The sequence below is a fragment of the Plodia interpunctella genome, chromosome Z (assembly GCF_027563975.2).
Source record: "Plodia interpunctella isolate USDA-ARS_2022_Savannah chromosome Z, ilPloInte3.2, whole genome shotgun sequence".
Lineage (NCBI taxonomy): Eukaryota > Metazoa > Arthropoda > Insecta > Lepidoptera > Pyralidae > Plodia > Plodia interpunctella.
Window position 1 is genome coordinate 9,421,870 of NC_071324.2, and position 23,464 is coordinate 9,445,333.

A 23,464-nucleotide genomic window follows, 5' to 3' on the forward strand; every position below is an offset into this window, starting at 1 on the left:
AATCATCATATTTTTCGAATGAATATTTTCTTTAAATTACTACATTATTTACATAAACGCGGTTTGCAATGCAACACAACCAAAATAATTGTCTCCGTCTCAAGAACTTTAAGTAACTGTGGCATCTAATCTGTCATAAAAAAAATAAAAGAGAGGAATGTTGTTGGTGAAATTCCTCCAGGGAAAATTATTTACACAATGAAGACATTGTTCTGTCCTGAAAGACTTTCTTTTATTAAAATAATAAATAATGGAAGATGTGACAACCTTACATTTTTCGAGGAGTGTAATTCATTCATCGCATTGTATAGCACTATAATGCCTTTTTTATAGTCATAACCACTTATCGTATAGCTGACATTTCGGTTAACACCAGACATAAAGAACATAACATATTATTTCCAGCTTTATGATTAAAATTCAGCGAAAATTCACATTTCCAAATTTAACAAATGCACGAGTGAGAAACAACCCAAAAAATCATTGAACTGATGTTTTCGTATCAAAGAAAATAAATTAATAGTTGAGTAACAAAGAACTAACGCGTCTATCGACTCACATAATTTCTAACCGGTCCGCTAATGTGGCAATGTGTCGTATTAGCTACTAAACGAATAGAATGCTTTTATTTTGCATAAGTAAAGCATCAAACGCACGAGCGCTTATTGCACGAGCGTTACAAACGTTACAATGGAGGATGTATCCCTGTATCTGTTCATCGTGTGAATAGATAAAATAAAACGTCGCGTTATAAAAGCGCTATAAAGCACGTGTGATTCACACGTCATTGCTTTTATAACGTGACGTTTTTATCGGATTTTTAAGGCGAGACTTTAGCAAGCGGACACAATAAGGTTCTCTTTCGGATGTTCAGTTTTTTTGTGTTTTTGCTGATTGGCCCCCTTGTGACTATTGGGGTAATTATTTTTAGAGTAAATCCCAAGTTCGCCTCGTTTTAAGGTGAAGTGGGAAGTAAGTTGAATGTCGACTGTCTCTTTCTTTTGTTTAAAGCATTTTGAAAAGCGTCACTACCGTCGAGTTTTTTAAAGATCGTGCATACGAGGCCTAAAGGTCGAAGTGTTTCACTTGATTAAACTTTGTTCTTCCTTCCAACCTCATCAACCTAGATTACTGTTTTTAATTACATTGCCAGGGGCACGCAGAGTGATGGACGGCTGAACTATTTCTAAAAGTACGACATAGTTTCGTTGATGTACAGTAGCCTTCGATAAACGCGTGCCAGCGCTTCTGTTATCATGTTGACAATAAGGTCCTGTTCAAGCCATATATCAATTCATTGCAAAAATTTTACACAATACCTACCACCTATCACTTTCGCAATATAGACGCAAGTATCAAAAGTTAATATTGATACCGTATATGATTTTTAACATCGTTTATTTACAAAACCCTGATTGGAGATTTTGCCTGAGTTATAGTAATATAGCGCATCTTCCATCTGTTACTTGCTATGTTAACTAAAAGAAATAACTTAATTACATTGTTATAATGGGGACGGGTTGCCCCATAGAAACCTACATACCAAATTTCAGCTTTCTAAGCATAATAATTTCGGCTGTACGTTGAAAATTGTCAGCTTCACAAGGATTATATTGATTAATTAATTAAGGTCTTAAATATGATAATATGTGTTTATTCATGAATTTGCTATCTAAATACATACATGAATAATAAAATGAACATAAATTCGATTTGCTCTTAATCAGCACATTTGTATTCTGAACACAATTTGTCAAATGCAACTATGTAAATATCACATTATCAGGAATTGATTTTGAAATGTTGAGTGCTTTTATCGAAAAAGATGCAAACGTCGGCACACTAGCGCAATAACTCATTAAATCAAGAATTTGAAAAATAATATACCTATATGTATGTATTTTTGCTATGAAATGACACCAGGCAACCCGGGACGGACAATGCTGTAGAATGCCGTAGAATGAAGACTCTGTCGCTATTTGATGGATTTTAATGAAATTTGGTACACGGGTGGAATATAACCACATAGAGTACTTTTTATCCCGATATTCCCATGGGAGCGAAGAGCCGGGTCGCACACAATGTTTTATAAATTCTGAGTATTAAGGTTTTATGCTCGTGACCAAGATATATTTTATATAGAGGTATTATATTATAATTTGTCAGAAAAACATGAATAGTAAAATTAGAACCAGTTAAGTATTTCATGAAACGGAAACGAAACTTAGTTTAGATTGTTTAACGCGCTGCACGTAAGTTGGAAACAATTTGGGTTTTTACATGTTAAAATTTTGTTTGTTACAATTTAACCTAATACAATGTTGTTTTAAATTAGTAGTAGCTAGTTAGTACTTTCGGAGCAAAATATTCGTGACAAACGGATAGAAGTGCAAAGAAGTGATACTATAAGTAGGTTCGGGCAAAGATTTTACTAAGTTCTGTTTTATCCTTCCTTAGGTTTCATTAAAAAGATTAATTTCCACAGAAGTCGTAAAAGAAAATCACGCATCTACACCCGCGTGAAAGCGCTCGTAATAAAAATAAAGTTTGTGTTGGGAATGTGTCTTGAGCCAATTGAATGATTGGCAATTTTCTAGACCGTGGATGCAGTCTGCATTTATTGCAGCGCCTGTAACTAATGGTATTGGCTAGTCGCTATCAAGGAACGACAAAGTTAATGTCTTCTATCCTATACTAGAAAACAGCACTAATTATTTTGTCATCGTAACACAGATTTATTACTTGCTTTTAGCCGCAGCATCGCCCGCGTATATATCGTGCGTCTGTTCATAACTTATTATTATCGATATCTCGGGATCTAAGCAACGTATCCATGTTAAATCAGATTTTAAATTAGACCTTCCTTTTCAGGAAGGTTTAGTGAACTTTTGTGTATGATTGTGGCAGGAAATCATTAAAGTGTTAAATTCATGTTAGATGCCTTTCAATTCATTTAGTTCATTTTAACAATAATACATTATCAACAATTATTATCATGGGGCCTGCCCATGAATAATATGCACTGTTATTTTGCTTAGTTTTTGTAATCCTTCATACGATAACGGTCAGAAAATTATTAACAATATCAACACGAATACATTGTTTGATTTTAAATATAGAAGCATAGCTTCTATACTATAAAAATAGTTTGTTTAAATAATTTATTCCGAAATTAAACTTTTTATGCTGTAATCTAAATTAAAAATAATATTTATCAAAGCTACAAACTGCAAGCATTCCGGAATGATTCTACTACAGATACATTGTGATGTAATGATGTAGCCATGATGTAGCAATGGATGTAGCCATTAAAACTTCACACATTTGAAATAGATTTCTTAAGGACAAGGAGACCACTAAACGTTTTTATTTTTATAAGTAGTTTTACGATTAAACCGTTTTACTTAATAGTCTAATAAAAATGCCGTTCGTCCCAATCGCCATATGGTGGCCGTTAAAGAGACGATTTAAAATCTCTGATCCTATGGCGTGGATCCATAGAATTCAACAAAAAAATTGTATTATTGTGAAATACATATATTTTATTCCATAGAATTCAACAAAAAAATTGTATTATTGTGGAATACATATATTTTATTTTTTATTTATCATAGAATCAACAGCACATGAACAAAAATTACATTTTATCTTACAGGGTAAAACTTAATGCCAAATACATATTCTTGTTTTGTAAATTAAAAAGTGATAAACAGCTTAGAACAGAAAGAAAAGAAAATAATAGACAAACATGCATGTTGCCTAGAGTGGGACCTATTGTATAAGCAATGTAGTAAAGTTTTGTTTATTTAATAAATATCATTTCATTTTATTTCAAACAGGGACGCATCACGTTATGTGTGTAATGTGTATAGACTATCATATATGTGTGTAATAGTATACTAATCAATTAGACCAATGAAATTATCTGTTACGTAGGAAGAAATAAGATTTTTAAATGCCGCTTTGGAATGAAAAAAAATGTCAACAGATGATGATATATTATTATAATTATATAAAGTGCGTAAAATAGTTGAATGACTTACGTAACTACAGTGGCAGATAGGAACATAGAAAAGATCTCGATTATTGTAGCTACACAAGCGCATTATGCTGTTAAATGTATAAACGAGAATACTAAAGAATTTTCAATGGCGTCCATAGGCCACATAGATACGTTTATTTATTTTTTTACCTTTTATAACTAATTTCAGTTATTATAACAATAACATTATGGAAATTCGAGAGCTAGGGTGTAGGGCAATACTGGTCTTGACAAAACTGGATCCTTCGTCAACAATTATTAAATACATCTAAACGTACCTGGAATGTTTTCCCTGTGGCGCAGTCGGTAACGTAGATCTTACAGTCGCCTGCGCCGCCGCTGACCAGAAGGCTTGTTTTATTTGACGTGTCTTCGATGAAGCAGACGTCACGCACTGTGCCGTCATGCATGCTCAGTTCCACCTGGATAAAAGAAAGGTTAACAATAAAACATGATAGAAATTTCATCACTATATCCGTCAATAGAGTTCACATCATATGCCTATTAAATAGACTAGCGGCCCGCCCCGGCTTCGCTCAAACCTAAACCCAGTATAAAAACTCTTGAATGTTTCGTGTATCTCTGTGCTAAATTTAATTAAAATCGGCCCTGTAATTTTTGAGTTTATTCTTACAAACAAAAATACAATTTTTTCACTTTATAATATTAATAATATGGAAAAAGGAGAAAGAGAAAATTTACCAAAAAAAATCTATAGTGGGACCTAACAACGGAATAATAAAAATTGGACAATACACAACGGTCCAGACTTAACTTTAAGCTTATATTGTAGGTCTGGTGGACATGCAGAAACACAAAAACGGGCACAATACGCCCAAAACCGCAGAGAAATCTGGGATCACAAGTAAAAATATTACTGTAATGTTATTGTTTAAATACCCGGGCTGGGAATGATACACGGACATTGTAGCTAAATGATTTAAAATAGAACTGAATAATTTTTGAAGGTATTATCTATCCTTATCTTTATATGAAAAAAATTCTCTCGATTTCCAAGTCTAGTCATCTTTCATCTATTTAATCTTATAATAGCTTACAAATATAATGTAACCCGTTTGTTGTATTGTGTTGTTATACACGTGTTAGTGCAAATCTCTTGAGGGAAAGCAGAATAAAGAACCCACTTAAGATCACCACAAAACTGAACAAAGATCACGACCCAAGACGTGACGAACATCAAGTATAGCACAACACGCACAGTACCCTGTGGTAAGTCATTATTCATCGTAATTTCTGTACCAACTAGTGGCACGACGCACACGAAGGATTCGTGTTCAAAATGCTGTTATTGTTAAGAATAATTATGTGGGCGTAGCCGCGGGAACAGCTCGTTTATACTCTAAAATGAAATGACAAGGACATAGCTGCCGAAATGTCAGCACGACCGAAAACAGTATTATCGTGTTACTATGTGGCTACGTTGAATAGATATCTCAATTTAAAATAGAGTTAGATTGAGGAAGGCTAATATCATAAAGTTAAGACGGAAACACCTAGGTTTCGAATGTCTAAATTATTAAAGTATCGCTTAAACATATTTTGTGGCCAACTATCCGTTTGTGTGATTTTTTCGTTATAATGATTTATAAAGTAGGTACTAAATACATTCGTTACATATACTAATAAAGCCAACAACAACATTTTTTTTACAATTACATACATATCATAAAATACCTAACAGGTCCAAAGATAATCTGACACAAGACATTGTATCTGCCGATATCAATGGGGATTACTGATACTACGAGATAGGCTTATCTACAATAGTTTCATTTCTATTCGGCGGATTCCGATGGACACCGCCGGACCAATAAATCCTCAGCGTATTTTCGGCCCTAATCATGTTTATTATCTCACTAAACATATCCATCAACAATTAATACTACATGTACAGTCTCGTAACTTCTACATTTCGCATTTAATGTAAGTTTCAGTTATGGAACAAAACGAAATGATTTTGTAATAATAGCTTAAAATATAATCAGTTCAAATTTTATGAGATCAGGTATTTATTCTACACATACTTTGGGAAATCATATCTGACCATTGCTTGTGTCAGAGTCAGAATTAATATATCTCGGCGATTCTTTAACAATATCAGCTAGATGGGGAAATAATTGAATTTTAGTTTTTTCAATTATTGCTACTTTAAGTATAATAAGTGACGGAAGTGTTGTTTAAAAAATATATTGACATCTATCAGTGCTTTGGAGACCAAACATTGCGCGAATACGTTTTTATTTTTTTTCGAATTGCCCCAGAAAACTATTGCATATCTAAGTATTGATTCCACTAAACCATAACGAGCTAAGAATCAAGTCCGGAAAGTTTTATTTTTAACGAAGTGAAAGAATGTACCTACACTACATTGTAAATAGTTATTTTACACAAAAACCTTACTCTATAATGAACAATATCCAACCATTCATACTCAAAAGAAAAGACTCATCATAGATTTACTGGCGAAGATCACGCATTAGACGTAATAAACGCTTACATCCGCGTTCGGTTTTACGTAATCGGCAAATTCTCAACCGAATGAATGACAAGCGCCACAGTGAAATTCTCCAAGATAATTATCTTCGGCACGAGCGGATGTAGGCAATTAAACTTTATAGGAAAATTGGTCAATCGAACAACCTTGTAACGAATAACAACATATGATAAGGTAATCAATGATAATCAATATTTAGGACGGCAATCGGCTGTTGTAAAAATGTAATATTTACATTATTTTGGAGTTTGTGTTCTATAAGAAACTGAATGGTGTGAATAAAACAAAACACGATAATGTTGGGAACATTATACAATTAAGATGATATCAGGTATATTTTGTAATGAGTGAAAATGTATGATACACCCATTACTATTTCAAATTTGTGTCATAGTAAAGACAATTAGCCTACTTGTGTTGTGGCGTAATTTTTTTTTCTTTTGGAGTGTGTGTCATTGGAGTCACTGAAACATATTCAAAAGCCGACATCTGACATGACTTTAAGCTTTATTTCACATTTACGGGTTTACTAGTTTATACCCACAGATTTATGAGAAGAGGTAACAGAATTACTTTCATGTTTATAATATTAGTTTGGATTTCTAAACACTCAAAATACGTTTTTACAAAGAACAAATTTCTAGCACAAGCGTTTAATTGTTCTCAGGAAGAAACTGTACATTCAACATATGACAAAACAATTAATATTTTATTTATCGGTTTAGTTGAGGAGTTCCTTCGTTGGGAGCTGATCACTGAACAATCGGTTTTTCATGCGGATTTCAACAATAGATGGTTTGATTCCTGAGGAAGATTATGTGTAGAATTTACTATATTTGTACCTGAGCCGCTAGTTATATGTATGTAGACTGAAGAAACATTTGTACATAAATCTCTCGATTAAGGATATAGTACATCAGACTAATAAGAATACATATCTAGGGTACATTCCCTTTGAGTGCGCGACAGACATATGGCACGATTGTCATGAAATTCCACAGAAATTGTGTCTCGAGGTTAAGGCCACTATCAGACGTGCGATATTTGAAAACATATCAAGTTTTTGTGTTAACATGTGTAGGTAATTTTTTTTAATTGAGTCAATATGGTGTTGCCAAATAAGTTAATAAATTAAATGAATAAAGACAATTTCGTACCATTATTTCGTCATTTACACGCAAGCTCAAATAATGTCCATTCACTCTTGCCTTTAACATCTCTAACTTCTATATATGTATCTTATCATAATATACATGTAGTATGTGAAAACGATAGACATTTTCATTCAATAGCATTCTTCTACGAATCATCATCCCTAATTAGCCCTAAGAAAATCTCCCTGGACTTAGGTCATACTTTTCAAGTAAAATTTTCAATTTGCTTTGTACTTTGAATTTGTCACAAAATTCAAAATGGCAACATAGCTCCTATATCATACATACATTCCACAGCCTTCTTCTTTCACAAAACTATATAACGCTTGTGTGTTGTTACCTTTAGATTGTGTTCGTATTCACGTCTCCACATCGTCGAGTGATTGACAGGAAGATTCACTCTTATCGCTATCGATTCCTACTCCAATTATTGAGACGGCCAAATAACCGTGGGCTGTCTCGTCTCGATTTCGCGCGAATCATTTGATTCGATTGCGTAACTTGAGATTTTTAATAGTCGCTTTATTTATTTTGTAAATATACTACGAAAGAGAACTTGTTAATGCATCTATTCATTAAGAAAGGAGAGCTCAACCTTCTTACTACTTCCTGTTCTGTACTTAAGTTCTTACTACTTGTATTTCGTTATATAACTATAATAGTCTGTACAATTATGTACTAATCTGTACGAATTCGTGTTCATATAGCATTCTTACATATTATAAAAAGAAGTCCAGACGGAATTTTATACGGTTTTCAGCAATAGCTAGTGTAATTGCCGAGGAAGGTTTAGGTTATATGGTTTTACCCGAGTGAAGGCGGGAAGGGCTATCTATGTATAATAGTGAGTTATCCATACCTCTTGTCCCTCGAGGTTGCACGCGTGGCTGTTGAACCTCATGAGCTTGACGGTCTTGTCGTTGGAGCCTGTGGCGAGGAGGTCGCCGGCTGGACTCCAAGCCAGGCAGTAGATGCTGCCCTTGTGATGTTTCGTGCGTTTCAGCAGCACGGTCGGTGCTGTTGGCGCACTGTTGTCTCTGGTAACAAAATTTTTCATTACTCCGACTTGAAAGAAGGAAGTTCATTATTTCGGGATTTTTTTATACTATTTTATTTAGTGAGAAAATTAACTGGCGTGATGAGATGTTTTAAAGAATGGGATGTATGTATATAGAGATACAAATAAATATATAGGGTATAGCAGAGTCGTAGGTTAGATCCTTAGTCAAGTCAGAATTATATTATCGAATATATATTTTTAACCAACTTCTAAAACGGGAGGTTATTTTAATATAAACACAAATTGAGTTAGCCGCAAAGTAAGATCGAGACTTTCCTATAGGATGCCACTAAATCAACGATACTATATTATTTTAAGACAAATACATAATAATCTCTAGGTACTTGTATAAAGTCTCGAATAAATAAATGAAATAGTTTAAAAAGCCGTTTATCATTAAAGGAAGAACAAATGTTAATTAATTAACAACTTTTTTAAATGATCGGCGCAAGTTTTCTTATTAGAAAATTTTCAGAATACTTAATTACGATTTTTAATAATTATTATGAAAACTTATATACTAAGTAGGTATAAAGATTTATTGAAAACCATTTGTTAATGACAACTATTACACCCGCTGGCATTTTTAGACACTCATATTACTATAACTAGATCAAAACAAATGATTTATAGTAAGTATACCTATCGTAATATTGTTTGTGTCCACTATTTATCTATTTCCGCCTGATCAAGGATAACGACGTTGAATTAATTCTTGTTTTCACTTGAATTATACTTTTTAAAGTAGTAGTCATTATTTGATAAGTGGTATGAATCAAGGAGACTGCTAGTTACAACTAACATTGGCGCGAAATTATATTTGAAGTCGTATAATAATTCCAACAATGACCCGAAATAATCCGGTTTACAAATTGAAGAGAAAAACAGTCCCGGCTCGTATCCGATCCAAAAGTTCCAAAAATGTCTTGAGCAATGTCCAATGTAAGATATCCAAAAAAATCCATTGGATATATATAAACAAACATTCAGCAATTTCAACAGTTCTATGCAAACAAACGTTGTAACAATAAGCTTTAGTTTTTATATACGGCCCCCTCCTGTCGCCGGGAGATGGAATCTTATCCATGTTATAGGCGGAGACAAAAAATAAAAGGATCGAGTTTAGTATTTATGTTATATTTTGTTTTCTATAACAAGTTGTGCCCCTACGCAGCTACGCTGTCGTGGGAAATACAACTACAAATACAAATACACCTATCCAATTGCATTGCAAATTCGCAGCTATTACCGCCGCGAGAAGATCTATGCCGGTGTGATTTGATATGCTATTGATTTTACGTAGCTGAATTTAATTTCTCGTGAATCATATAAAGACAGAATTTTAAACAACCCAGTAGTTCCAAGGATTAGTGCGAGTGCTTCGTTCTATTATAGATTAATTCACTTTGCAACAGACGTTGATAAATAAATTAACTTTGAATAATTACAAAGCCGTCTTACTATCAGCTACAGTTATGTCTGAAGTTCAAGTTAATAAGATTTTCGGATGAATAGTAATATAGCGTCAAATAACGAAGTTAGCACTGGCTGCCACGTGTTAGCCGACAAATGGATTCAGATGTTCTGTTAAAATGCTTTTATGTCGACTAGTACTTTATTAGGTTACACTTTCGACCACCTGTTTTTTTTCCTCGTTCAAAAGTTAGTCGTATTAAAATAATTATGAAGGTGTCGTAACGGCTTTTAATTATAATGATTGATAAAGTCCCATCCCGCGCCTTTTGTGTTTATAATGAGTTCTGACTATAAGATACCGCATTTTTTTCTTGACAGATAAACCTACGCACATATATCAAACGACTGATAAAATGTCACTTAGTTGAGACAGAACAATTTGTCGTATGACTAATAGCTTAAACACAGGTGTAAAACGTTCGACAGGACAGTCGTTGTGATTACTTAGATATTAATTTCATCGGCGAACTTGCTGCAATGTTGCGGCGAGATTGCCGTAAATACGCTAGGAATTCGCGTTGAATTCTGCTGCAATTTCTAAAGAAACTTCAAGTGCCCTTTGTATGAAATATTGGATATAATGTTGTATTGTAGAAGTTAAGTGTATGTAGTGTAAGGTGTCTGAAGTGGATGAATGTTGGAAGCATTCAAAGCATCTAACAAGATTTTGAAATTATGAGAAACCTAATTGTGGAAGCTTGTAAAAAACAGTACTTATCTAACAATGAAATCAAATGCTCTACCACACAAACAAATAAAAAACCTCAGTTGTACGCAATGTAAAATAAACGAAATTGCACTCACAATAAAAGCACCCTTTCCATTCCATTTCCATTCGTACCACCCACTTTTTTGGTAAAACAATACGACTCTTTAAAACAACAACTATCTATCGGGGATAAATATCTAAATAAATTACTTCCATTTTATGAAAAAACGTCAACTAACAACGGCTTTAAAAGAGAATTAGATTATAAAGGGAATCAAAAGCTATATTACTATACAGAGTTTCATAATAACACAAGTTATATTAACGTGGCTTTTATACATTTAACGGCAATGGAGTGCGAAATATCGCATGCATTATGATATTAATGCTATCTCATTTAATTTAATGTACAATTTCGGTTTTGTAATACTAATAGAGTTGAGTTTACGACGTAATTCAAAAGTCATTTCGTAACTGCCCATATATACATACCAGCCAAAGTGCTGTATATACCGCTGTAGCCACTTTCACATGTGTATAGTCACAACGTTAGCTAAAACCTTGTATTCCAAATTTAGCATGAATACGCTCTTGTCGTTTAGCTGAGTCATAGTGCGGTTTAGTATCTTTTGACAGAGTGACAAGAGTAGCTTAGGTACACTTTTCTTTCTCTTGTTAACCCCTGACGCCAAAAGAGGGGTGTTATAAGTTTAACGTGTCTGTCTGTGTATCTGCTGTCTGTGGCATTGTACTCGTAGCTTAAAAACGGATGAACCGATTTTCATTTAGTATTTTTTTTTTGTGTCATAGATAATTTTATCCCGAGTGTTCTTAGCTATGTTTCATGAAAATCGGTTCAACCGTTCAGCGAAATGAATATTTAAAGTCGGGGTTTTTTTAATTTGTCTAACAAATAAATTTATTTTTATTTTCAATGTCATAATATAACTGACGAGTCGTGCGGGATGCAAATTTCATTAAATCGCTTGAAGATTTTTTTCTTTTGTAGGACAATTATTGTTACAATACCGTTTTTCTAAACCTAGACGCAGCGACTTTTCAATGTTCAAAATCACATGAGCATTGAGGAGGATGATTTTAGCCTACAGTGATTATATAAAAGTAGATTTTTAGTTTCGTGCGCGTAATGGAATCAAAATGTTAAAATGAAAAATTAAATTCACATATATTTGAATTAATAAATTGCAATAATGAAATTAAAATATTGGTAACCATAGAGGTGTTCCAGGGAATACTTCGCATTATTAGTTGGCGTAAATTTAATTGGAAAACTGAATTAAACTGAATTGTTTCAATACGACTGATTTATCGGGAAAATATATTTCCCATTAATGTAAATGCCAAAATGAATTCGTTTGTTTGCTTATTACATTCTTTGCGCTTTATCAACACATCCAATTAATATTCTTTTTGAAATTTGAAATAAGGTAAAGGTCATAGGGTAACTTCTTTCCGAGATGAAAGTAATGGCGGTGATGAGTAGAGTACCGTGGCAAGTAAAGTGAGCAAGCAGCTGGAATGTCGGTAGCTAGCATGCGCAATGTGCTTTGATATTGATACGCCACGTTCTTGCATGTGTATTCTGTATACAGTGACATAGGAAAAATCAAAAGATTTTGCCATAGGGAAGGTAGGGAATAATTAAAATTAATCATTAAAATAATAAATATATCTGCATGCCAGCTACCTGCGCGTGTCACGTAGGAAAAGAAAAAGTGTTCAAGCTACTGGAAAATTATCATCGCCATCTAATTCCTCCAGACAAAACCTCGACCATTTTCAATTTCCCGACACACAATGAAAGCTGAACGGAACAAACGCGGGGGGTGCAAAGTAAAACGCGTTACGAATTGCCTGCCCATTCCCCAAAGGGCAAGTTAGACCCCATCAATGTTCTTCCGCGCCGGCGACCTTACAAAGGATACAAACTACCGTATAATACATCCATCAGTAACTCTAATAAGGTCAAAAGTATTTTTGTACCTATCTAATCTAATGTCAGTTTCGCATCAGCATCAGTGGATTGGATCAATCCACTAAAATTATCGAGTGTTTAAATAGAATTTAACCGGATTTAAACAAAATAAGATGTACTTCAATAAACATTTAAAAAGTTACTTTAGTCAATCAGTCATTTTATAGTATAGTATTATAAAAACCCCTTATAAATGTTTATGAACTATCCTAAAAGCACGATAGAGACTTCTCAAATACAAAAGGAATGTATACGAGTAAGTATCAATATTTACAAAGCTCTGGTACAGAAACAACGAAGAGTATTCCAAAGGAAACCTACGGGTCATTTACCTTGGTTAGTCATTGCAGCTTGTGTACAGCACATATAGGTATATAGGTATAAATTCAAAGCAAATCCACCGCTATTATCAGAGAATAGTGTCCAGTCCGACAGTACTCAGCCTTTATAACATAATCGAGACGCGAATAACAACTAGTCGATACAAGTATCTAAAACAGAAACCAATCAATCATATCGTACTAAGTGAATGAATGTCACTGTATTGAAATGTCTCTTTGGAATCGAACACTACGCTTCACTAAACAATCTTCATTGAGTCAAGCGAAATCAAATATTTATTTTCTCATTAAATTCAATATGAATTGAATTTAATGAGAAAATATAATTTTATTTCTAGAAAATCCAATACATTTTCTTTGTTTTACAAAACATAAAATATTATAATTTATATTCGCCAATTATCTAATCTAATTAACTTTCCTTTCGATGCGCGAAACTAATTATAACATACTAGTAGTGGACCCATATTTTGCTCCCGTGGGAATTTAGGCATAATTCCCGGTCGACTGACCTAAATAGAAAATTTCTCGTACGTTAGATGTGTCAAATAGTAATTATAGTAACATTCAAATACGACGTCAATCGTCGCTGATATTCAGTAACAAACAAACAAGTTGGTTACATCATAAAAGAGGAAGTTTTAGTTAATTACAGCTACCTGTATTATAACCTATTAAACTATAAGACTTTTTGTATTTTAATAATTATGAACTAGCTGCGAACCGGGTTGACCTCCCGTTATACCGCTATTGGGATAAAAATATCCTATTTCATTCGAGAATAATGTAGCTTCGCATGGCTATGTGTCCTTTAGTCGCCTTACACGACATCCACGACAGCATACGAAGTGAGCAAAGTCTATAGTAAACTATAATTTGAAGAGCATGACATGATTTTTTTCTTAAATTCGTACACAAAGGTCATGAAGAAAGTCCAGGGTCGGCGAGCGCTCGATCCACTAACTTTATAATTTACGAAGACAAGGAAAAGTGTTACTTTTATCTGTCTCGCTTTGTCTTCAAAGAATCGGTGTGTTTATCTCTTTCACTATAGTGAACGTGAGTGCAATGAATAAAAGCGGTGTTAATATACAACAATCGCGCTTTATCGAGTGATCTAAGTTATTTTTTGATGATCGATAAATACTGTTTAAAAAATTATAAAAATGTTCGATTTGAATATATATTAAGACTGTAAGTTCTCATTATGTAATCATAGGGAAAACAGTTTGAACTCGGTATCATAATAACCTCTTTGATCCCACATTTCGAATTTAATATTCATGAACTATCGATGTTCGTAAATTATTCCCGGAATTAAAGTCGATGTCTTTTTTTATCATATTTACTGACATTAGTTTTTCATATTTATAAAACAAACTATAAAGGTTCTGATTTAAGAGTACCTTTTCATCTATTACACTATCGCAAAAGTTAGAGTTCCACATCATAGTATTAAGAGACCATTATTTTTAAGTTCAATAATATTTAACTGATTGTTGTATTGACAAATAAAATACCTACTTAGTAATGTGATGCTTTGTAGGTTTGTACAACGGGTTTTAAAACCGCAATTGCCGACAATATTCTGGCTGGTACAATTTTAAACCGAGATCGGGACGCATTTCAGCTTTCAATTTATACTCATCTAATAAAAATTTACAGCGAAACGCAACCAGGTCGCTGGAGAGCTCTCGATTTAAAATATGACATTTAGAAGTATAATCAACCTATCACGATTTGAATAGATTATGACGTAGTGGGCGAAATACTTAGAAACAATATATTATATAGAATGGATAACTTCACGACGGCCGTGTTAAGATGGATGGGGCTGCGCCCCTTTATTATTATTATTTAGGTTATTGAAAATTTCGACATAGGGTGCGAAGGGGTAATGCCAACAACATGCCTGCTTTGATTACGACTATTTTGAACGAGATTTTGTTTATAAAATATTTAAAAGATATAATGAAACTAAAGACACTTACTTGACCTCATCTATCTTCGGATACGTGCATATCCTGAGGGTTTTCGTGTTGGAACCAACTGCATACAGCTTCCCGTTGGGATGGAACTCTGCGCAGCGGACAGCCTGCAGGTCTTCCAGGACCGTCACAGGTTTGAATGTGGGCCTGGATCCGTTCACTTCAGCTCCTATTCCGGTCGGCGATGATATTGGAGCGCTTTGGAGCCCACCATTTCTGCTTTGTGCCTGTGCAATAAGTGCAATTTAAATTGCAAATTAATATACGCCACGTCGACGATATTGTTAACGGTTCAATAAACATTCCGTGCACTTTTTTCATTACGTTTTCAAGTTGTTTATTAAATGAAAATAAAATATAGAAATTATTATTTATAACTTGACTTTTACTAAGTCATATTTTATCTGTCTTTTAACAATATTTTATGACACATCGGAAAAAAATGTGTTTTGCGATAAAATTCCATAATTAATAGATTGTTTACAATTACGTATATGGTACAGATAATAATAATATTGAAACGAGATAATCCCTCTGGAATCTGGCTCGCATGCTGAGATAAATTTTTGTTGCATCAGACAACCGAGCTGTGTCTTGGATGTGAGTCACGGCACAAGCACGATCTGTTTTTATTTGATTTTCCACGTTTTAGATAACAAGCTGGAGGAGAAAATATACCATATATTTTAATGAAAATAAAGGATCAAAGTTGAACAGAAAAATTGATGCCAGACTGATACAAGCGTAGAAAATTGTGCCCGTATTCAGCTAAGAGACGATTGAATTAATTAATATTCATCAAAACTAGGCCGATAAAATGAGCCCGCTAAAATTATTTCATAAATTTCAAAAATAATTTTATTATATGCTTAAATCACTTATTAAACATTTAACAAAATATATGAGTTAACATATTTTTAGGTATTCATTTGGGGTGTAAAGATTTTGCGTTTAAATACAAATTGCTACCAAGAAATGCGGAAGGTCGAACCGGAGTCAAGAGCAGTGAGCAAGGCCGTATATTTTTACATTTTTCGTAAATGCGGTCGACATTACGTAATTTTTGCAATGCAATTTCATTAATCAATAATTCATACAGCTGAAAGGACATCCGTATTTCCATGGATTTACGCTTTTGATAAAATGTCGAAACATTTTATCCACAATTGAATCATTTTGTAATTACCTTAAGAGGTATAAATCATCGATGATAATCACCGGCATTCTTCTTCTAGTCGATTTTTAAATTAATTGTACATGAGTGGGTTCACTCATGAACAGTTAGTCTTTGTCGAGAGGTTTCTCGACAAAGCCTAAGTTTTAGACACATAAACGATTAACAATTGGTAATCACTGATCACTATCACCTGATCAAGTTAACCAAGCGTAAGAAAGAAGAATCAAGCAAATGTATGCACGACGGCATATCCATTATTTCCGGATATGATACAACTGCAACAAAGTATAAACACTTAATCATATATGGACGATGAGGCATCATTATTTTTGATAGATACTTCTAAGCCATTTACACCCACAAACGAATAGGGCAAAGGCTACTGATGTTTAGTGTGTTCGATCACATACTTGAAATTCGACGTTTACATAAAAGGTGTTACAAAAACCGTTGTCCATACCACGTGACATGACAGAAGTTCGGACAAAAAGTCGTTCGGAATAAAACGAATTAACAGTTTCTCGAAAGCGTGCGAACAACTCAGATTATCATGTTATGCAAGTTAACAAATCGTGCATGGAGAATGAGGGATAACCCGACCATTGTTGAGTTAACCATCAATTAACGGGTTACGACGTTAATTCGACATCAACTTTTACTAAATTGTCTCATTTAAAATATTCGAAATCTTGAATCTTTTATCAACGTAAATATTTAATGCTGACTTCATTGAAGTCAGTGAAACTGAACAACGCTAATGAAATGCCTCCAGAGTGGAAACTATTAATAAGACATTTTTATAGAAGTGAAATTCACGACGTTCGATAATATAAATAATTATCGCAATGATTTAGCTTGTTAATTTAACAGTCGCATGTTGATGCAGTTTCTTTTAATATATAATAGTGTTAAATATGATAAATAGTAGATAGAATAGGTATCTTGTTTCAAAATTAAGAGGAACGTCTACCAGTCACATCCTACCCCTTTTTCTACCCCAAAATACTATGTGATTTAAATGAAAATACCAGGTTAATGGTTTTTTTTAAATATTTCCAACAGATTTAAGTTTATTAGCACCTGAAAAACGTTATTTTAGTTATCTTCTATGAAAACACAATTTAGGAATGTCTTGGTTTAAGCAAGGAGTGTACTAGTATTAGTTATTATACTGAGCCGCTAGTAAAAACTGTTTTATTTACCTAAGGAAACGATAAAAATTGACTATAGGTATTGATACATAAACATGACGTCAAACTGCACACTTGTAAATCATCGTTAAAGAATCAAATATAAAGAGCAAACATAGTATAGTCTCGAGATCTTGAACACAGGAAAATTCTAATCTAAACATTTACATAGAATATTATGTCGCAGGTGTTCATAAAATTAAGACTTTGATACAAAATCTGATTTCAACACTGATTGTCCACACAGTTGTTAAAATAAAATAATAATTTCTGGGAAATATGTATAAATGTAAACTTTCAGGCAAATAATACTAGTGTCTATCTCCTCCTATCTGAGCGTTTTCACGATTTCTTCCTCAGCCGCGGAGAGCGGGCCCTCCAATGCTCAAGTATTGGAGCCCAGGGCCCGCTATCCTACAGTTTCCCCTCCTCTTCGTAAGGTCGACGGCATACCCAATTGTATACCAAAGAATACTAGAATCTGATTTTAGCTAACCATTATATTGTAGCCATGGACTTCAAAGATTAAAGAACCTTTGAAAACCTCAAAAGAACCGAACTCTCTTAAATGACCAACTAGTTGACAAAGCGCAATACATAAATGTCAGAATATTATAACATGCGCGAGTTAGTTCAATTTAGAACTTAAGAGAAAAGTTATAGAATGTAGATTGGCTTGCGCCGTTCCGAGATGAAGTAGCGACATCGTGGAGATGTTGTTGGAAACGCTCGAAATCAGGTAACGTGGCGTGTCGTTGTAGTGGTGTTTGAATCTCTCAACTTGTAATAGAAAGTGTACTATACCGCTTTTTTTAACTTCAACAATGTTTACCTCGCCGCGTTCCGTCAAAACATGCGTCCGCACCATCATATTTCACGAGATTTTTTGTCACATATTTTTGTTCGCGTCATCCTCCCTATTAGCTAATATGACTAATATGCGAGTTAATAAATCATCTCTTGTATACAGTTTGGCTCTAGCCTTGTAACTTTTTTGTATATCGAAATAAGCGTTGCCGTTTACTAATTCGGAGTGCATATTTATTTGTGATTTAAAAAGTTTAACTGGCATAACTTTAAAAATATAAGTATTTTCAGATTATTTTAATCAATAAGGTAACAAAATTAACCGAAATAATTTTGCCAAAGCAGCAAGTGGTAAATAACAAAACGAAATTAAAGTACCTAATAGGTAATAAAATAGTTTGATTATTACGAAACTTTTACACTTACTACGCGATAAAAACACAATTAGATTTATTATAATGAACAGCTAAAATTAACACCAGTCTATCAAATGTCACCGCCATTAATCAAACAGACTTTAGATATCGTAACGCTGTCGAATTACGGGCAAGAATCGAGCAATTTCCATTGATATTAGTGCGAGATTTAAATTCGATGTCGTTTACTTTTCACAGCCGAATCGTTTTTGGTCCGGGCTTGGTTTGAAATATTGTATGAATTGTTTATTTACTGCACACGGGTATAAATAAGGTATCAAATTAACACATAGACCTAGTCAATCCAATGTTAATCACACCAACTATCGAGACCCATATATATATGCTGGCGACATTTCTAATAACAAACCTATCAACAATCGCAACGAAGATGTGAAGAAATAACCTGAAGCCATTTGAATATTTTAAATGAGCTAATGACACATCAAAATTGTACATCGTACCATAGTAATTTCATATTATATCAAATCTAAATTAAAATTGTAGTCAAATTATTTTTACACTAGACTATTCACATCACAGACAGAGAGCTATCATCATAGGACAGATGTGGAATGAAAATAAATTAGGTCAGCACATAATTTATTTTCATCTTTTCATTAAAAATTGTACCTATTAAGAAAGGGTGAGTTTCTAGAGGTACATTCGAGATCCAGTATTTTAAGTTTTACGCTTTGGATATTACGACCGCGTGCTATGAAATTAAAATAAATACAAAATACGAATAATATTTCGAAAAATATATTACGGAAAGGGATCCGCGTATTCCGCTTCAATCGGTTTCAATTATTCAATAAGATTTTTATATCGCGCAATATAATAAAAATATTGACGACCTCGGTGGCGCAGTGGTAAAGTTCTTGCCACTGAACCGAGAGGTCCCGGGTTCGATTCCCGGTCGGGTCATGATGGAAAACGATCTTTTTTCTGATTAACCCGGGTCTTGGATGTTTATCTATATATGTATTTGTTATAAAATATAGTATAGTTGAGTTAGTATCCCATAACACAAGTCTCGAAGTACTTTGGGGTTAGCTCAATCTGTGTGATTTGTCCTAATATATTTATTATTACTATTTAATATTTTATCGACCATTTTATTATTCTATAATTTATTATTGCGAAGAAGCGGTGAAACTGAAACTATGCAGTATGTAATTAATAAGATTGTAATCCAAATAAGGTTATAGCTATCTAATATGTGACTGGTTTTAGATCTTAGATATTTTCTATAGTTTAGATCCATAGTACATAACGATGTGCCGTGATAACTATATGTTAAGAGTATAAAACATAACTATAAAAGGAGTCTCTACAAACGAAAACCAGCTAGATTTATATTTCAGCTGCAATAAATATGCAGCCAATTTAATGACATACAAACATAAACATTCATATAAGTCGCTCGTATAATAGGATATACAGACACCGCAAATGGCTTTTGCACAGGACGCGTTTGTATTAGCTTTGATCGAACTGCAGAACGTAATCAAATATTATTTCATGGGTACTTAAAAATCTGAATTACATTTAAACATATACAAGACTAGATAAATCGATCACTAGACAGTAGACAGTTTAAAAAGAAAAGACATGTTAATTTAATAATCTGGAAACTTGAACAAAGGATCTCGTGCAATAAAGAAACTACGTCAAAAACAACGAACAGTCATCACTTGCGGTAGACTACACAATACGTGAAAATAATTACGACATTCCACCAAACAGGAAAATATACTTGCAAGAAGTAACAACTCGAACGACCCGAGTTTGAACACAAGTTTTATAACTGCTAATAAATCCTTCCCAAAGTGACAATAGCAAAGGGACGTTTAGTGATCTTATGATACGATTGTTACATTATATTATTATGGTGTTACATAAACGAACGTTTCAAAATGCGGATTTTATGAAACAATACTTAATAAACATTTCCACAATGGGATTCACACTCGCATTGCAACAGATTGTATGTAATGAAACAAAAACTGTCCGAATTACCTGGAAACCTAAATTTGTTAAATGAAACATAAGCATCAGATAAGAATAACGTGGATTGAAATTACTCGGTGTGTGTGAATATGAATAAAAAGTTAGTATTGAACATCCGTTACGCGCGCAGGACGGCACGACGCGGTTCACCGGAGCTGAACGCGACTGACGCACACGTTTCATTCCCATACTCGTTCTACCCAGTCGATATAGCCAAATGCTATTATATACACAATTCAATACCCTATCAACATACATATTACGTTAAAATAATATTTTCGCAACAGCGCACAAAATATAAAATCATACACTTCGCTTAGCATCGAGCTGGTAAACTCGGAAAGGCCTAGAAAGTCCGCATAAATAAATTCTTAAACAAAAATATAATATTTAAGTTCCGAATAAACCCTTTGTATAAAAATGCAGCTGCATTTATACAGTATACGATAGAAAGTTGGTTCATTTACCTGAAAGGCCGAGATGCGTTTAGGTGGTAGTACTTGTGGAGGCCTGTCGACTAGATTTTCCATTGAATGGCGAGTCATGTATCCTTGTTTTTGAAATGAGGCATTGCTTTTATATGAAGTTCGGTTGAATTTTGTTGCTGGGGCGACAATCCTGTTGCCATTCTCATCGTCATCTTCCCATTCTGTTACAACCTCAGTGCGGACATCCTCGAGAGATCGCGAACGACTGCATGGACAAGCGGCGGGAGGAGCAGGGTTTGGATGTCTCAATTGACGGATTCTTTCTCTGCTGTGATACATCTCGGCATGGCTCGGAGTCGGCGCACCCGCAGACCGATAGCTCGGCGATAAAAAGTAATAATCCCTCGATTTGTTACTGTAAGCACTCATTGCAGAAAAATCCGAATATGTGGATCCCTTAGATGATGAAGTTTTGAAATTTCTCATTTCCATCGGGTCAGGCGGTCGAAAGTAAAAATTGGGTTGCATCTGCCGCGATAACGGAGGCCAAGGCCTAAACGGTGCGTCGACGTAGTGTGCCGGTTTAGACTTCATTTTGATCGCGTTGTAGCATCCGATCGCGGCGCAGACGGTGCCGTGCGGATGTTTTCGATAGAACTACGGCACTGTTGTCACGGCGGCGTGCGCCGGCCCACCACCTGTGTTGCACCACCATCACAGTGCGTTAGACAGAGACGAAAACACGGAGAAAGGCACATTCGCGTTCCACTCGATCCGTTGAATGCGAATATAAGTGAAAGGGGTAGCCCGTGCGCGGTCAATGCGTTGAGCATGCTCAGATATTGCTCGTAAGCGTTGTACCAGAATATCTCTTCGTATTGCATTGTTCCACCAGATAGCGCAGTAAAATACTGGCTTTATGGCAAATATGATGGCGTTGTCATAATGCTGCATCTAAATGCCCGCGGATTACATTGTATCTAGTCTTTAAGGACGTTTTCTATCACCATTACCATCATACATTGTGAAGTATTAAATAAAAAGATATTGTATCCAAGATATACTTACTGCGCAGACGGTAATAATAAAAAAATATATATATTTCATTAGTTACAACACCGATATCACAAAATCTAGCTTACGTAACTGAATCGTAGATCACGAAATGATCATTAAGCAAAGTGTAAATCATACAATGAGCTAATGTCGATTCCGTTGAGTTAAAACTAATAAGTGCTCAAACGTTCGCTTTCCCTTACGCGACTTAGTTTTAAATACACTGTTTTCAAGTATACCGCGCTAATTAAATGATGATGATATGCCAGATGATAAAAACAATACAATAAATCATACTGATTATTACTGCGCACGTCGGCACCCACACCAGGCTAGAAATAACGCTGGAAAATTCAAACATTTAATTAGTCACCATATTGGTAACGATGGAACTCAAGGCTGCACCATATACAGATCATACAATAAACAAGTTTATGTCAGAAGAAACTCATCATAATCTTAATTTTCGACCTACGCAAGGAAAACGAATAATTAAGATCCCTTGTATACGGCGGAGATGTTGTAATAGCACCGTCTATAAATCATGGCCGTAAATTAAAAAACAATAGATGCAGATTATTGAGATAAATTGTTTCTCATAAATTTTATAGCTACAGGTTACGTGATAAAGATGGAATTTGTCAACAATCGAGATTTAATTTTATAGCAGAAATAATGTAAGGGAGTTAACAATACTATGTTTACGAATCCGAAAGCCGGCCGCCCTAGAGCCCGCGGATTGTCAGGATCATAAAACAATTTAAACTTGGATTAACTCGGTAAATTAAATGACTATTTGAGAGTTTAAAAAAAATATTTACATCACTCCTGTCCATTGTGTTTAAGACCTTAATTTTGCGATGTTTTCCTTGTTGATATTTTAAAACGTGGAAGCGTGTTTGGTTGTTTTGGTCGCTGTCTTCTGTCAGGAATTTGAATGGCATTCGGAATGAGGTGATTTTTGTTGAGGAGATATTTGAAGAGATATGAAGAGTAACATAGCTTTGTTAATTTTTGCCGTGGGCAGCAACTATTAGCTGTATTAAAGAAAAAAAGATAGAATACAATGTTCTCAGTGTATCTTATAAAACAGTTG

At 34.2% G+C, this 23,464-nt stretch overlaps 1 protein-coding gene across 3 annotated transcripts in view; it reads right to left on the reverse strand.

Annotated features, from left to right (window-relative positions):
* LOC128682822 (uncharacterized protein) overlaps window positions 1-23,464 on the reverse strand; it is a 56,991-nt gene that overhangs the window by 13,906 nt on the left and 19,621 nt on the right. For 2 of the 3 annotated variants that reach the window (XM_053767709.1, XM_053767710.1), the window contains 3 exons: window positions 15,285-15,508; window positions 8,571-8,748; window positions 4,321-4,464 (listed from right to left, as the gene is read on the reverse strand). In XM_053767709.1, the coding sequence (XP_053623684.1) occupies window positions 4,321-4,464; window positions 8,571-8,748; window positions 15,285-15,508 (546 nt within the window). Of the gene's footprint in view, window positions 1-4,320; window positions 4,465-8,570; window positions 8,749-15,284; window positions 15,509-21,351; window positions 22,185-23,464 lie in introns of those variants that run through there. The other variant, XM_053767711.2, reaches the window with a different exon arrangement.